At 56.5% G+C, this 13052-nt stretch overlaps 1 protein-coding gene and 1 long non-coding RNA gene across 2 annotated transcripts in view; one reads left to right on the forward strand and one right to left on the reverse strand.

The window, feature by feature from the left end:
* The window catches only part of LOC147573303 (uncharacterized), a 367858-nt gene extending 354823 nt beyond the window's left edge, over positions 1-13035 (forward strand). Inside the window, exons 11-12 of the long non-coding RNA XR_015244604.1 lie at positions 11885-12053; positions 12715-13035. This is a non-coding gene — a long non-coding RNA (uncharacterized LOC147573303). The remainder of the gene's footprint in view (positions 1-11884; positions 12054-12714) is intronic.
* FOXC2 (forkhead box C2) lies at positions 875-2646 on the reverse strand. Its single transcript, XM_086688751.1, has one exon. It carries the CDS (start codon positions 2531-2533, stop codon positions 992-994), a length of 1542 nt encoding a protein of 513 aa, XP_086544877.1. The 5' UTR covers positions 2534-2646; the 3' UTR covers positions 875-991.
* Positions 13036-13052: the final 17 nt, after the last annotated feature.

Below are 13052 nucleotides of genomic sequence, written 5' to 3' on the forward strand. Positions count from 1 at the left end.
AAACAGGTGGATTTGCAAACACACCTTGTTTTTAAAAGCTGCGAGAACACAAACACACTGTCCGGACTTGGGGCAGAAAAACAACATGGGTTTATTTTAAGGTAAGTACAACAATTAACACCACATAAGACAAACACAGGTGAAGTTAAATTTTTAAAGTTTTTTTTTTTTCTTTTAGGAATGCTCAGGGAGGAATCTACTATACAAAACCATCACACTCTGTAAATAAAAAGTATCAGATACTTGACTTCTTTATCCGCCAACAACAACAACAACAAAATAAATTATTTCCTTGTTTTGTAAAAGACCTACCACCGGGAAAAGAATTATGCCTCATAAGTGTACAGGGCGGTAAAAAAAAAAAAAAAAAAAACCAAACCCACGTAGGTTTCTTAAATTTTCATTTTGGGAGTTAGAAATGGTTGGGCAAGATGAAAACTTATCCAGTGAACTCAACTTTAAATATTATATTAATGGCTCTGAACAACAACAACAAAATAGCCTGATTACAAATGCACACATTTGTACAGCACGGTTAGAGAAATTTAAAATTACACACAGCACAGACGTAATCTATAGAGACCCCCCCCTCCCCCCCGCCCGTAGACCTATGGGGGTCTCTACAGAGAGAGTCATTACCGGGTCGCTCTGGGATTTGGTCCGTAACTTAATTTTTTTTTAAACCCCAGCTGCAGCATTCAGCACAACCATCCTGGAAGGAGGGGAGGGGGGCTTAAAACTCAATATTCATTTCGCCGGGCCGCGTCCCTTGGGGGGGGGGGGGGTTCCTTTAGGACCTCGGAAACGGGGCAGCGAATTAAAGTTACCTGAAGCTTCACAGAGGACTGAGGCCGGGCGCGAGCTCTCTCTGCTCCTGAGTCTGAGAAAAAAAAGCTGGTGGGCATATTTTTTGGTTCTTTCTGCGCCTCTGCAGCCTGGACTGCCCGAGAGGCCCGGGTGTGGGAGGCGAAGCCGGAGCGGGCCAGGCAGGTCAGTATTTCGTGCAGTCGTAGGAATAGGGGGCGGCGTGGCGGTAGAGCGCCGGCGTGGACCTGTAGGGCAGCTGACAGCTCGCGTTGGTGCCGACCTGCGGTTCCCCGAGGGCCGCGTTCTCCACCCCCAGCCGGTGGGAGTTGAACATCTCCCGGACGTTGGGGAAAGTCTGCTGCTGGGCCGCGAACGTGTGGCCCGGGAGGTGGTTCAGGTCCCCGCTGTGGTTGAGATACCAGGAGGCTGCCTGGGCCGCGGCGGCGGCGGCGGCGGCGGCGGCGGCGGCCGCGCCCCCGGGCTGGGGCGCCGGCTGGGGCTGGGGCGCCGGCGGGGGCGGCGGCGCCTGCGGGTGGTGGTGGCCGTGATGCTGGTGGTGGTGGCCCGCGGCGGCGGCGGCGAGCGCGCCCTCCTGGCCTGCGGCGAGGTTGAGGGCGCTCAGGGGCGACGTGGGGCCGCCCGGGTGGTCCGAGAGGGCCTCGTCCAGCGCGGGCGGGACGCACATGTGCGCGGGCCGCTCGGCCCCGGTGTACAGGCTCATGGCGCGCATGCTGCACTGGTAGCCCCCCGCGCCCCCGGCCTCCAGGCCCTGCGCGCACGGCTGGCCGTAGGTGGCGGGCGGCGCGGCCGCGTACGACAGCGCCAGCGGCGGCACCACCAGGCCCGCGCGCCCGGACGCGGGGCTCAGCTCGCCGCCCGGCGGCGACGTTCGCAGCGTCATGATGTTCTCCACGCTGAAGCCGGGCAGCCCGTTGGGCGCGCCGGCGTGGTGCTCGGGCAGCGAGCCGTCGGGGGAGCCGGCGGGCGTGGAGGCCGCGCTGCGCGGACTGCCCTGCAGCGCGCTCTCGGGGCTCAGCGTCTCCACCTTGGTGATGGCCGGCAGCGCCGGCGACGCCGCCTCGGTCTTGATCACCAGCTTCTTCTCGACGTCCTTGGGGGCGTCCGCTAGAGGGGGCCCGGCCGGGGCGCCCTTGGCCGCGGCCGGGGGCGGCTCCTTGAGGTGGGCCCGCTCCTCCTTGTCCTTGGGCACGTCCTTTTTCTTGAAGCGCCGGCGGCGCCGCAGGAAGCTGCCGTTCTCGAACATGTTGTAGGAGTCCGGGTCCAGCGTCCAGTAGCTGCCCTTGCCCGGCTTCTTGTCGTCGCGGGGCACCTTGACGAAGCACTCGTTGAGCGACAGGTTGTGGCGGATGCTGTTCTGCCAGCCCTGCTTGTTCTCGCGGTAGAAGGGGAAGCGGTCCATGATGAACTGGTAGATGCCGTTCAGGGTGATCTTCTTCTCGGGCGCGTTCTGGATGGCCATGGTGATGAGCGCGATGTAGCTGTAGGGCGGCTTGACGAGGTCCTTGGGCGCCGCGGGCTGGTGGTGGTGGTAGGGCGCGTAGGAGCGGCCCATGCCCGCGCCGTACTGCTCCGGGTGGCCGGAGTAGACGCCCATGGGGCTGGCCATGCCGCCGTAGCTGCCCGCCGCCCGGTAGTAATTTTGCTCGCTCAAGTAGGGCACCACTCCCAAGGCGTTGGGGTCGGACACGGAGTAGCGCGCCTGCATGCTGCGTCCGAGACGGCTCGCCGCCGCCTGCGCGCACGGACCGCGGGGAAGGCCCTGCGAAAGCGAGAGAGAGCGAGGGAGCGAGAGGGCGAGAGGAAGGGAGCCGGCGGGGGTGGCGGGGCGGGGGCGCGGGAGGGGGTGGGGGTGGGAAGGGGAGAGCCCCGGGCGCCGGGAAGCCTCGGGGGCGAGGCGGGGGAGGCGCCGGCGCTGGGCGCCCGCCCGCGCGCGGAGAAGGGGCGCTCAGTTGTCAGCGGACCGGGCGGATCGGCATCCTGGAGGGCGCGCCCCGGCGAGCGCAGCGCCGGCCCCTGCTCTCTCGCTCGCTCGCTCGCTCGCTCGCTGGCTCTCGGGACCGGAGGGTGGCAGCCGGGGCGGGCGGCGGGGACGCAGTGGAGGCGCCACGCGCGCAGCGGACCGAGGACGGCCCCCGTGTCCGCGCCAACGGGGGGAAGGCGGCTCTCCTAGCCCCCCAGCAAAGAGGCAGCCCCGAGGGTCAGCGAGCCGGGGTCCAGAGTGGCTGTCCCGCCGAGCCCGGAAAAAGAGGCAAAGTCCCTTTTAGGGATTGGGAAAAGTTTCAAAAGTCTTCTTGCTGAAAGCAAGTTTTTACTTTCGTCCGGCCACGCCCCCTCCGGGGACTTTGCGCCAATAGCCCGGCAGCTGTGGGGAGTCGGCACCAATCAGGGCGAGGAGCGCCGGAATCCGTCGGCTCTAAGACCCAGCTGCGCTGGACCAGACTTCTCTGCAGTTCAGGCTCAACTTGAAAAGATTTTTTAAAAAGAGTGATATCTTATTAAAATTTATTTCATTATCACATTTTGGTTAATGGGCCAGCATGCCCCCGGGGAGGGGGGTGGTGGGGGGAAAGACACCCATGCTCCTTTGCAGATAAAGTTCATCTGAAATATAAAATCGAACCGATTAATGTAGTCCAATGATCTCCCCCAAGACCTTGTAAGTAGCAAAGACCCCGGGACTGTTTTTCTTATTAATGAGTGATGAGGCGAATAATTAGATTTCCTAATTAGGGGGGCCCAGGTGCAATGGATTCTAAGCGAGCGTGCTGGATTGGAATGCAAGCCCCCCTCCCCCCCCCCCCCCCCCCCCGCCCCTGGATGTTGTCATCATTGAAGCAAATAATTAATAATCGACAGAGAGTTTGCAGGTTTGGGCCGTCAAGATGACCTGCAAAGCTTTTAGAGGCAAATTCTGGAAACTGAATGAATGCCCCTCGCCTCCACGGAGGAGGCAGGCCGCGCCGGCTTGCAGGGGAGTGTCCGGGTGGGGAAGGGGCAAATACCTTGAGAATGTAATCCTCTAAGTGCGCCGCGGGTTCGGCAACTCGTCGGCGGCCCCGTGAGCAGTTTTGTGGGGTTCGGGGAAACAGAGCGGCCTCGTTCCGCTAATTTCCCGCATCCCCCAGCCGCGTCGACGCTTGCGGCCCCCACGTCCAGCTGCGCAGTGCCTCTCCCTTTTCCCAGAGATGAATTCCCTTGGACAAGCCGGCTCCCGCGCTCCCCGAAGCCGGGAACAATGCAGCCAGCCGCCCGGCCCAGGCAGAGCCCGCGAGGGGAAACCCGAGCCTGCTACCCGCGGGGGCTGCGCCCCAAGACGCGCGTCCGCGGCGCGGGGCAGGGCGCGCTCGGGGCGAGGAAGCTGCCCCCAGCCCCGTCCGCTGGATCGCCAGCCCCGGGGCGCAGTGCCCACCTCCCGCTCCCGCCAAAGCCTCTTGGGGACTCTCCAGGCTGACTTACTCTGCGCCGGTCCTTTTTGTTTGGCTGGCGTTTGATAAGGTGACTGGGGCACCAGGGCTCCGTGGGAGGACGGGGTAAGCCATCCCAAACGGCTGGGACACCTCCAGAGCTGATCCGGTCGAGATACTGACCTGGAGCGACCCGAGGTCGGCGCCCTTCAAAGCTTTCCCCTTTCCTCTGGGTACCCCGGAAAGTCAGTTCATCTGTGGACTGAATATTTATTCCCCCAACACCTCGGGCGATCGGATCGCACTTACCCGCTTCCCCTGGAGGGGGAAGGACGCTCATAAGAAGGGCTAAAGGCTGGTCAGAATTCTTCTGGAGGTCGTCCCTCGGTTGGGTAGGGAAGAACAAAGATACAACTTGCGTGGTTTGGGCCCCCACCCTACCCCTGTTCCGTCAGGCGCTTGCCTGATTCCCGGGAAAGGGGTGTGAGAGAATCCGAGGGCGCTCAGCTTTGGGGAGGCGAGAGAAGGCAGTGGAGACGTGCCATTCATTTTCAATAAAGGAACAAAAGAAAAGTGTTTGTGTGCGTCATCTATGAATGGTATGCTCTCCTGATGAATTCACAATCAGAGGCAAAGCACAAACCAGGTTCCTAGTCTCTTGAATAGTTCTACTTCTGAAACACTATATTTTTTATGGGTGCCCCGAGTCTTTCTCTCACTTAATTTTTTTTTTTTTTTTGCAACGAAGTAAAATAAAGTTTCCCAGTCCTCAGCTCACAGGTGAACGATTTGACTTTATTGTTTTTTAATATGTTCAGCTCCATTTTATAAAATAAATATATGTGTGTGTATATATACATCTTCCTCCCGGATGGCCTGCCAGGCTCCTCGATTTCTCACAATTTTACCGGAAATGCAAACTATTGACCAAGAAACACTCCTCGGTCTGTAGGCTTCCTGGAGAAATATTATTCCCTCTGCTTTTATGAGGTGCCTTAAAAAAAAAAAAAAAAAAAAAAAAAGCTTTATCACAGCACAGAGCTAAACCCAAAATAACTGTGGACCATGGAAAATAGATTCAAAAATGGTAGTTTCTGTCTGAGTTTGTATTTATAAGCGTGTCCAGGTTTAAAATAATGTCATCTGGAAAGCCCCTGCTTGAGTGGCCAAAATTATTATTGCCCCCCCACCCCCTCCCCCCCCCAAAAAAAAGCGGGGTGGGGAGGAAAGAAATCCTTATAATCCAGATAGAAAAGGTGAGAGAGACATTTTCCTTTGCCCCTGGAATTAGGTTTCTTCTCCGCTCAGTAGGACTCCGGGCGAGATGTTTGCACAGGTTATCATAACAACACCTTCCACACACCTGGACTTTGCGAAAACCATGTTTCCGATCTCTGCTTTAACCTGCCAGCGTATTTTGGATCGGGGGCTCCTAACTCATGGCTGATGGCTTCCCCTGCTCATGTAGTGGTCGCGGAGCCCAGAGCGGAATCGGGCCCGCAGAGGGCCGTGTGTGGTTCCAGAACGATGAGCGACGATGAAGGCGGGCGATAGTCGGGTCATGCCCCACTCCCCCCACCTCCGTCCCCCCAGCCGACCGCGTAGCCTCCCCGCCCGGGCGCGGTGGGCTCCTGGACGCGGCGGCCGCCGCGGGCCTGTGGTGTTGGCGCCATCTGAAGGCCAACCGGGGAACTACTCTGGAAAAGAAGAAGGAAACCCGGGCGTTCTGGTCGCAATGGAGGTGCTGCCACCGTCTGGATGCACGTGAGCATTGCAGCGCGGGAGTAGAAGCCTTCAAACACCTGTGGAGTCAGAGAGACGCTGAAAATAAACTGCGGGCCCCACCGCGGGTGGATTAAGAAGAAGCAAAACAGGGGCGCCTGGGTGGCTCAGTCGCTTAAGCGTCGGACTTCGGCTCAGGTCGTGATCTCTCAGTTTGTGAGGTCGAGCCCCGCGTCCGGCTCCGTGCTGACAGCTCAGAGCCTGGAGCCTGCCTCGGATTCTGTGTCTCCCGGCCCCTCCCATGCTCATGCTCTGCCTCTCTCTGTCAATAATAAATAAACATTAAAAATTAAAAAAAAAAAAGAAAAAGGAAAACGTTTCCCATAGCTTTGCAATGTGTCAAGAACACGATCTGCGGGGAAAACAGAAAATGTCTCTGAAACTTCTCAGGAGCAAGAGATTCGCTGAGGTTTTGAGCAAATGAAAGTCTGTGCCTCTCGGTGGCTAGAAGTTTACGTGTTGCCCCCCACCCCGCCCCCACCCCGGGGCTGTTGGACAAACTGTGTCTCCCCATGGCAGCTGTCCTCCTGCCCAAGGCGTGGTGCGGATCTCAGGGGACTCATCGGAAAAACGTTTGTCCCGGACGGTGTGCGGGCGGCATCGGCTTTAACCAGAGGGAGAGTCCTAAACATGTCTGCAGCTTCTGCCTTTGAGGCCCAACAGAGAATTCAAAGAGGCCACAAGCGAAAGGAGATTGGGCCTTCTCTGTTTTCAAGATATTTGTCCCAGGGTCCTTTCAAAGTCTCCCCTTGGGCTCAGGAGACGCCTTAGGTTTTAAGGCAAGGGACCCGGGATAAGAGCGGTCCCAGGCTTCCCAAATCTACCTGGGACCTGATGAACCCTTGGGATGAGCAAAATCCGTGGTGCTGCTTAAAAATCCGTCATCGTCCGGCTCCTAGCAATTATCTGTTTTCCGGGACAGCAGGTGTGTCCATGATGAAACCTCTCGGAGCCCATTTTGCAGAGCGAGGCCTTTCTGGGGAGTGGAAGTCCACGTGGCACCGTGGACAGTGCGAGATAACAGGGGGGAGGGCGATCCTTGGTGGGAAGACAAAAGAAGCCGGAGAACCACAGGCCGTGCTTGATCGTGAATGGAGGAAATTTCAAAAGCAAACAGAGGAAGTTTCGAGAGCCCCTGGGGAAACGTGAATCTGGAGTGCACGTTCGAGAATAATCTCGTATCGGGGTTAAAATTCTCGAGTGTCCTCACCCCATGTGGCCAAGCAAGGACACGTCCTCGTTTCTGGAAGGTACACGTCAACGTGTTTAGGGTTCGTGTCATCCTTGCTGCAACTTGTACCACAGTGAACTGCAGGGGGGGGGGAGGGAGAAAGGGAGACCCATCTCAAATGGCAAGTGAGGTAATATCTCTAACCTATGGTGCGTGGGGATTCACTGGGCACTGGTCTTGCACCTTTCCTGTAAGCTTGACATTTTTCAAAATGAAAACAAAAAATGGGGAAAAAACACGCCTGTCACTCTGAAAAGTTAAGAAGGAAAGTGCCACAAAGCAAACACCTTTCCAGGGAAGGAGTCGCAAGACCCAATGTGGGGACCAACTTGGCCCTGGTGTCCCTTCTCCTTGCGTTCTGGACGTTTCTGAAAAATAATCGTCAACAGCCGTGGGCTCAATCACATTACCTGTGGTCGTTATATTAAAAAAAAAAAAAAAAAAAAGCTGATTCTCTAAGGAGCTTTTCTGCCTTATAATTCAAGCCACAATTAATTGCCACAATTCATACAAAGATGCAAGAAATCCAGTAGAATCCTATAGATGTTTTCCAAACAGGATGTTAAAGATATGCATATGGGGCGCCTGGGTGGCTCAGTGGGTTAAGCGTCCAACTCTGGCTCAGCTCATGATCTCATGGTGGGGTTCGAGCCCCACATCCAGCTCTGTGCTGACAGCTCGGAGCCTGAGCCCTGCAGGCTTCAGATTCCATTTCTCCCTCTCTCTCCCTCTCCCTCTCTCTCTCAAACATATATAAGCATTAAAAAAAATTTAAAGGTATACATAGGTTTCTTCGCAAAGGAATTCATTACATGCTTCTCTGTAAGTTCTGCGTGGTTGCCCTTAGCCAGGTTGCTGTGTGACTGATTTGCCTAATGGGTGTATCAGTCACGTGAGGCTGGTGTAGCCCCAGTGAGAAGCCATCCCAAGTCTCAGTGACTTCCTGTTGGGCCAGTCCCAGGTTGGCAGGAGCTCTGCTCCTCCAGTCACTCAGGAGCCTGAGTTTTCAAGAGCTGTCTCTCCTACCACCTCGCCAGGGGCAAGACAGGGAGATCCTGCCCTGGGAATGAAGCGGTCCAGCCTTCAAGAGCCATGGATCCCTTTCCTCCACAGCTCATTGGCCAGAGCCGGTCACATGGCCCGAGCGCCCCCAGAGAACCGGAAGCTGGGTCAGCCCGGTGCCCCGGCGGGTGGGCGGAGCCAACGCTGGTTGGGCGGAGCCCACGCTGGTTGGGCAGCCTTACGTGTGCCACTCGTGTCCTACCTCTCTAGGCCCTTGGTGGCCGCCTAATTCCTCTCTGCAGTCCCAGTGCCTGGCGTGACACCTTGGCACGTAACAGGTGCATAAGAATGTTTGTTGAATGAATGAATGTAGGGCTTTTTCAAGATTTTCCTGCCTACTGTGTAGGAGAAAATATAATGTGTGCGTACTATGTGCTGGACGATCGGTCCCTGACTGCTCCTCTAATCCTCTTTTGGGGTGGGCACTATTAATATCACTGCTTTGCACGGGAGGTGAGCGCAGTCTAGAGGCCTTAAGTAATCGACTCAGGTCTTGTAACCGCCAAGTGATAGGACTGAATCTCTCAGCCCGTCACTCTGGAATTAGGGTCAGGACCTTGGAAGTCAAAAGAGACTTAAAAAGTTAAACTAGGAACTTCTATATACATATAAAAATAGTCTAAATGGAAACAAATAGATACATAATTTTATAACTATATATACAAAAAAAAATTTACCTTTTTTTTTTTTTTAAATGTTTTTTTTCAACGTTTATTTATTTTTGGGACAGAGAGAGACAGAGCATGAACGGGGGAGGGGCAGAGAGAGAGGGAGACACAGAATCGGAAACAGGCTCCAGGCTCTGAGCCATCAGCCCAGAGCCTGACGCCCGGGCTCGAACTCCCGGACCGCGAGATCGTGACCTGGCTGAAGTCGGACGCTTAACCGACTGCGCCACCCAGGCGCCCCTGAAATTTTACCTTTTTATATCACCAGCGGGAAACCCTGCCATTAACCCTGTGGGGTAAATGACTCATTATCGGAGCCTGTGAAAAGCGGACTATTCTCTGGGAGGTGCAGACAGGGCTTGATTGTGTGGACAAGGGCAGGGAGAGAAAGAGAGAGGCAGTGACTGGTTCTCACCTGTGGGGTGAGCCCCAGGGAATAAGCCAGACTGGGGTCACCGTGCAGGGCAGCGTTGAGCAGAGCCTCAAAGTGACGGCGGGGTCTCACGGTGGCAGTAACCGAGGGAGGCCCCAGGGGTCCTCTAAAGGACTGAATGGAGTCCGGGGTGCAGACTTGTGCCCCCAAAGGAGTCTGAGCGTGGCTGGCCCTGGGTGCTTTTCACCCTTTAGGAATCCCATGAAAGCAAAGAACATTCCCCTGCTGGACCCCGGCCTTTGCACATGAGTGTCCACACCGGGGACTCCCAGCGCCAGTCCAACCTGGACCCTCCACAGGGCCTTTGCACGTGCTGTCCCTTTTGCTTGTGTCCCCTGTCCTCAGTTCCTTGCTGCCTTGCCTCCTTCTCTGAGGCCTCCTCCCATCTGCTTTCTCCCGTCCTTCACCCCACCCCCATCCTGATTCGCTTCCCCCTACCCGACAGGATTCCCCCCCTGCCAGGATACAAGCAGCCGGAGAGCAGGGGGAGACCTGGTCTGCCTCGTGCACCCAATGCACCCCACGCCTCACTGCTGTGCCTGGCACAGAATCCACGCTCCGGGATTGTAAGCTCAACGGATAGATGTCACCTCGGGCTTCAGAAACACCCCGTCTCTCCTGCCATGACCACAGGCCTCGTCCCCCAGTTAGCGGCGGAAACCCAGGACTCAGTCCCAACAGTTACTGGCACTTACTCTAGGCAGAGGCTGCCCAGCAAACGGGAAACGTTGTCAAATGCTCCACGGCTGTCCTGGAAAAGGGCTCACAGGCTGAAACTTCTGTTTTGGCAAAAACACACGCAGACCTTTTCAGTTCTTCGCCTCTTAAACGATCCTACATCCACGAGGCAGTAGGTGCAGCTGCCGAATAACCACCTGCCATCAACGTTCACGGTTCAAGGAGAAGGTGGAAGGTGCACGAAAGGAGAAGGTGGCAGGATTTCTGGAGCTCCGCGTATGATAGAAATTATACTGCTTTTTTAAAGGCGTGCGGGTCGTGCACTACACGGCTAAACAGCAGCCTCTTGCCATCCGGCTCCCCAGTCACAGAGACCGCGAGCCCCTTCTTGGGCTCAGCCACCCACTGTCTCGAGAAAACAGGCTTTCTCCCCGGTGAGGGTGGCTGTGATCTTCTGCCTCCCTGCTCTGTGTTGAAAGATGGTAGTAAGTTTACTTGGAAGACGCCGGCTGGTTCCCGTGTGCAAGGGGGCTGTTCAAACCGTGACCCAAACGGCGCCCGGTTGTCCCTGGGGCGTCACTGCAGCCGCGTGTAAATTTCGCGTTAGCATCTGGGTTCGCCTGACGCCGGCAGAGCTCTGAGCGGGCACGACTCCGCCCACCCTCCGCATGTCCAGCTTTAGACCCAGTGCCGGTCCCCTCTGTGCCTTGAAGTGATGCCTCTTGAGTCCGCTGCTCCTTGCCAGGGACCTTTGCGGTGTTGGCCCATCCCCGCTCTGATAGAGGAGTCTCTTCGAGCGCCCCACCCTTCCCACCTGCTAGCCACTGGGCCAATTTGGGGTGCGGGAGGGCATTTCTGGGATGGGAGAGACACCCGCAAAAGCAGGAAGGAGGAGAAGGACCAAGGCGAATTGACAGAGAGGAAGTCTGGCTGAGAGAGGGCGTTGAGTGTGCAAGCTGGTGACCCCACAAGGCCTGGAAGGCTGGCGGAGAAGTGTGTCGATGAGGTCACAGCTGGAAGCTATGCAGGGGGGAATGCAGGTGCATGGAGGGCAAGACACAGGGTAAGTGGGGGAGGGAGGAGTGGGAGAGGAAGGAGGAGGTAGAGGAGAGAGGAGGACAGGAAGGAGGGAAAGAAGGGAAGGAGGAGGAAGGAGAGGGAGGGAGGGGGAGGAAGAGGAGGGAGGAGGCAGGAGGAGGTGGAGAGGAAAAGGGAGGAGGAGGGCAGGAGAGGAAGAGGAGGGAGGGAGGAGGCAGGAGGAGGTGGTGGCCGCAGACACCGGGGGAGGACAGAATTTGGAGACAGGAGCCGGGTGCAGTCTAAATCGTGTGGCTCACCCTTGACCTGGGCAGTGGGGGCAAGGCATCGCTGTGACACTTCGGGCATCCTCACCTTGCCTTGGTAGAACATGCCTTGAAATGCCAGACGCTGACGGACAGCCTCAGCGAATCCCAGGATGGGAGAGGGCGCATAACTCAGGAGCAGAGCCAGATAACCGAGGGATGCCTGGAGGGGGAAGGGAACCTGCTAGCTCCCCGGGAGCCAGGCTTTGTTGTTATTAGAATGATCTCTGCTTGCGTGTGTTTGTTTTCAGCACTTTAGGAGTTGCGTGTGTATGTGCATACGGTGCAGGGGGGAGGTCGTGCAGCAGAAAGCAGAATGTGGCATTTAATATCTGAAGTCCGTACCCGTAAAGCTTAGGCTGGAGGCATTGGCGTTTCAGAGGCGCACACGGGGAGAGGGCTGGCTGTCAGCACCCCGGCACCTCAGTGAATCACTGGATCTCATCTCTCAACAGCTTCCCTTGTCTGTCTAGCAGGATGGTTATGGGACGATGACAGCGTGCCTGCTGCGGGCTGGGTGTGCTCAGACTCCCCGCGTCCCCGGCCGCTCTGACCTCTCACCCATTCCAATGGAGGAATCCCTTCCCCCACATTTTACAGAAAAGGGAACAGACGCCCAGAGAGGTGAGTGAATTGCCCTAAGTCACACAGCTCAGAGATCCATGGCCAAGCTCTCCATGCTCTTGCCTTTTTCACTATGTGTTCCTTCTGGCCGGCTTCGAAGGGGTCGAGAGAACACGTAAGGAAAAGCTGTGACAAGCTATAAAACCCTTACGTGAACCCACGCACACCCTGGGAGCAGCCAGGTATCCTCCGGTAGCTGAGGGGTGAATAAACTGTGGTCTGTGCAGATGATGGAATGATGTTCAGCACTAAAAAGAAAAGAGCTGCCCAGCCCTGAAACGATATGAAGGAACCTTAAGTGCGTATTACTGAGTGAAATCAGGCAATCTGGAAAGGCTACCGTCTACAGGATTCCAACTCTATGACATTGTGGAAAAGGCACAGCTATGGAGACAGTAAAATGTCAGGGGCCACCAAGGACGAGAGGGAGGGGGAACGAACAGGTGCCGCAGGGGATTTGGCGGGATGGGGGCAGTGAGACCATTCTGTACGATACCGCAATGGACGGGTCCACGTGTATACGTTTGTCCACACCCATGGAATGTCCACCAGCAAGAACACCCCCTAACGTCAACTGTGGACTCTGAGTGTGCCTTCAGTCGGGATGCTATGGCAAAATCACACAGGCTGGGCAGCTTAAACAAGCCTTTGTTTCTCACAGGTCTCGAGGCTGGCAAGTCCAAGATCAAGGGTCACAGCAGATGGGCGTCTGGTGAGAGCCCGCTTCCCGGTCCACGGATGCCCGTCTTCTTTCTGTGTCCTCCCACGGCAGAAGGGGGAAGGGAGCTCTCTGGAGCCCCCTATATAAGGGCCCTGACCCCACCAAGGAGGCTCTGTCTTCATGACCTGTCACCTCCCAAAGGCTCTGCCCACGAAAGCCATCACATGGGGCATCGGGCTTCAACATATGGGGTGGGGGAGGGTGGCACAGACATTCGGTCCATGGTGATAATGATGAGTCACAGGTGATGGTGATGAAGGCACTGCTGTGACGTGGGA

Source organism: Puma concolor, chromosome E2 (assembly GCF_028749965.1).
Source record: "Puma concolor isolate L17-30 chromosome E2, mPumCon1.1.hap2, whole genome shotgun sequence".
NCBI lineage: Eukaryota > Metazoa > Chordata > Mammalia > Carnivora > Felidae > Puma > Puma concolor.